We start from the raw sequence: 2,768 nt of genomic DNA, 5'->3' as shown, positions 1-2,768 counted from the left end.
GGCGACGCGCGCGCCGAGTCGGTTGTCAAAGTCGACAATCCCTACCTCTTAAATATGTGCAATCAATCAGAAGCAGTTCAGCGTGTGTCCGCCCGTGCTTGGACGCAGCGGCAGCGGCGGCGGTGCGAGGCGGCTGGGGCACGCGCGCAGGAAACGATCGGGGCACCGCGCAACTCGGGCGGTCACTGGCGCGGGAGAGAGGCCGGCGTGCCGCCTACGGCGCCGCCTCGGCGCCGGCGGCGCGCGGGGACGAGCGCGCGCTGCCGCCCGCGCCTGAGCTCGAGACCGTCCCGCCGCCCGACCCGGCAGGGCCCGCGGGGCCCCACGCCAGCGCCGCCGCGCCCGCGAGCGCCGCGGCCGCGCCGGCCGACGCGAGCGCCGAGGACACGGGCGTCGCGTCGTTTGACGACGCCGCCGCGGCAGACAGCGGGAAGCTTCCCGAGGCGGCGGCCAGGGATGACGCGGCGTGGGACGGGCTCGGGCCGAGGCCGCCGCCGCCGCCGCCGCCGGCGCCGACGAAGGAGGAGGCCCCGGTCCCACCCGGCACGGCCAAGAAGGCCGGCGCGCGGCCGGGCAGCTGCAGCGGCGGCGCGGCGGGGGGGAAGTCGGGCGCGGGGGCAGGGCCGAGGGCGCTTGCGGCGCCGCTGGGGAAGGGCATGGCGCCGCTGTGCGGCGGCAGGGGCTGCTGCTGCTGCTGTTGCAGGCCAACCGTGCCCAGCAGCGAAGGGTGGCTGCCGTGCAGCGAGCCGAAGCCAGCCCCGCCACCCAGCTGGGCCAGGGGCGGCCCCGCCGCTGCCTGTCCGGCGCCGCCGCCACCCCACGCGCTCCATGCGTCGAGCGGCGCGGACGCCGGCTGCTCCTGCTGCTGCGGCGGCAGCGTCGACGGCCACTGCGGGGGCGGCTGCAGCGGCTGCTGCCATTGCGCGGGCGGTGGCGCGAGCCCGGCGGCTGCGGCCAGGCCCCCGGCACCCAGCAGGGAGCCCAGATGGTAGCCCTGCTGCTGCTGGTGCTGGTGCTGGTGCTGCTGCTGCTGCACCTGCTGCTGCTGCTGCTGCTGCTGCCCGAACAGCCCGGCGCCCTGCTGAGCCCCCGGCATGGCCCAGTGGCTGCCCGCCGCGCCGCGCTGACCCAGGAGATGCCCTCCCGCGCCCGAGCCCGCGCCCGCGCCCTGCAGGCCGCGGGCGCCCCGCATCAGCTGCGCGGCGGCCCCTAGCAGCTCCCCCGCGCCCGCCGCGCCGGCCGAGACCTGCAGCTGCCGCGGCTCCTCCCCCGCGGACCGCAGCAGAGCGCCGTGCAGCGCGGCGCGCGCGGCGTCCGCCTCGGCGGCGCTCGCAAACCAGACCGTCGCGGACGCGCCGCCGCCCCAGCCCGCGGCGGCGGCGTGCGGCGGCGCGCCCCAAGCCGCAGCGGCGCCGCGCGCGAGGTCGAGGCTCAGCAGGCGTCCGTATACCGCCATCAAAGATCTGAGCTCGCCCTCGTCTACTAGGGGCGGCAGATTAGTAAGGAAGAGGGGGTACGCGCCCGCCTCGCAGCCGGGGGGCAGCTGCGCCGCAGCCGTCGCCGCCGCTGCCGCCGCAGCTGCTGCTGCGGCGGCGGCGGGCTCGCAGGCGAGGGGGTGGGGGCGGAAGCCGAGCGCCGCCGCCGCCGAGGCGGACGCATACGGCCCCGCCGCGGCCCCTGCCGCCGCTGCTGCGGCAGCGGCCGCCGCCGCGCCGCGCTCTGCCGCGCCGCGCTGCTGCTCCTTGAGCCCGCCGCCCTGCGCGGGTGCCGGCCCGTTGTACGGCTGCGCCTGGAAGGGCCACTCGGAGCCCTGCCACACAAACTTGCCGCCGAGCGCGCGCGCGGCCGCGTCGGCGTGCGCGGGGTGCGCCATGATCACGCGGCCGCAGCCGCGCGTGCCCGGCGGGCCCTCGCGGCGCGCGGGGAAAGGGATGACCTTCAGGACGGGCCCGAAGCGCTGGAACAGCGCGGCCACCTGTTTTGGAGGGGGGGAAGTAGGCGGGGCGAAGGTAGTCACGCGTGGTCAGATGTGGTGCGGAGCTTTGCGGCGGGGAAGGAGGGGGCCGGGGCCGCGGCAAGCGCAAGGGACGGAGGGCCCCGGCGCGGCGCGGCGCGCGCGCGCCGGCGCGCGCCGGCCGGGAGCCCGGGCAAGCGGGGCGCGCTGCACCAGCGCCTTTTTCTCAAGCGCACCCCCTTCGCAAAGCGCGCGGCCGGCGCCTCCGCCGCGGCCACGGCCGCAGCCCGCCCCACGCCACCCCCACCCGCTCGCGCCCCTCGCGGGCCGCGCCGCGCCACGCGCGCGCACCTCGTGCGGCGTGACGGCCGGCGGCAGCGAGCAGTAGGCGACCGTCGCGCCCGGCAGCTCCGCCTGCTGCGCCTTGGGCGCCACGTTGAGCTGCGCCCACGCCACCTTGATCGGCGCGACGCCCGCCGCGAGCGACGCGCCGTCGAGCGCGGCCATGGCCGCGACCGCCTCGCTCCGCGAGAACATGGTGACGGTCCCGCTGTTGAGCGCCCCCAGGTCATCTGCATAGAGCTGCAGGTGTCGCACGCGCCCGTGCTGGGAGAAGAGCTTCAGGATGGTCTCCCTCGCCACGCCGGGGGGGACGCCGGTAAAGTAGAGCTTGGCGTTGCGCGCAGGGCCCTCGCGGGCGCCGGACGCGGCGCTGTCCTGCTGGCGCTTCGCGTAGTAGACGCTCATGAGGTCGCCGCCGGGCTGCAGCTGCACCTGGCCGTCGAACGTTGCGATGGCGAGGTCTGCGGGGCCC

At 78.1% G+C, this 2,768-nt stretch overlaps 1 protein-coding gene across 1 annotated transcript in view; it reads right to left on the bottom strand.

Moving 5' to 3' along the window:
- Window positions 1–214: 214 nt before the first annotated feature.
- The window catches only part of MNEG_13830 (hypothetical protein), a gene marked incomplete at both ends in the record, with an annotated part of 3,703 nt that continues 1,149 nt past the window's right edge, over window positions 215–2,768 (bottom strand). Inside the window, 2 exons of the mRNA XM_014037698.1 lie at window positions 215–1,975; window positions 2,306–2,757. Of these exons, the coding sequence (XP_013893152.1) occupies window positions 215–1,975; window positions 2,306–2,757 (2,213 nt within the window). The remainder of the gene's footprint in view (window positions 1,976–2,305; window positions 2,758–2,768) is intronic.

The sequence above is a fragment of the Monoraphidium neglectum genome (genome assembly GCF_000611645.1).
Source record: "Monoraphidium neglectum strain SAG 48.87 unplaced genomic scaffold scaffold04075, whole genome shotgun sequence".
NCBI classification, from domain to species: domain Eukaryota; kingdom Viridiplantae; phylum Chlorophyta; class Chlorophyceae; order Sphaeropleales; family Selenastraceae; genus Monoraphidium; species Monoraphidium neglectum.
This window is presented reverse-complemented; position numbering and strand designations above follow the sequence as displayed.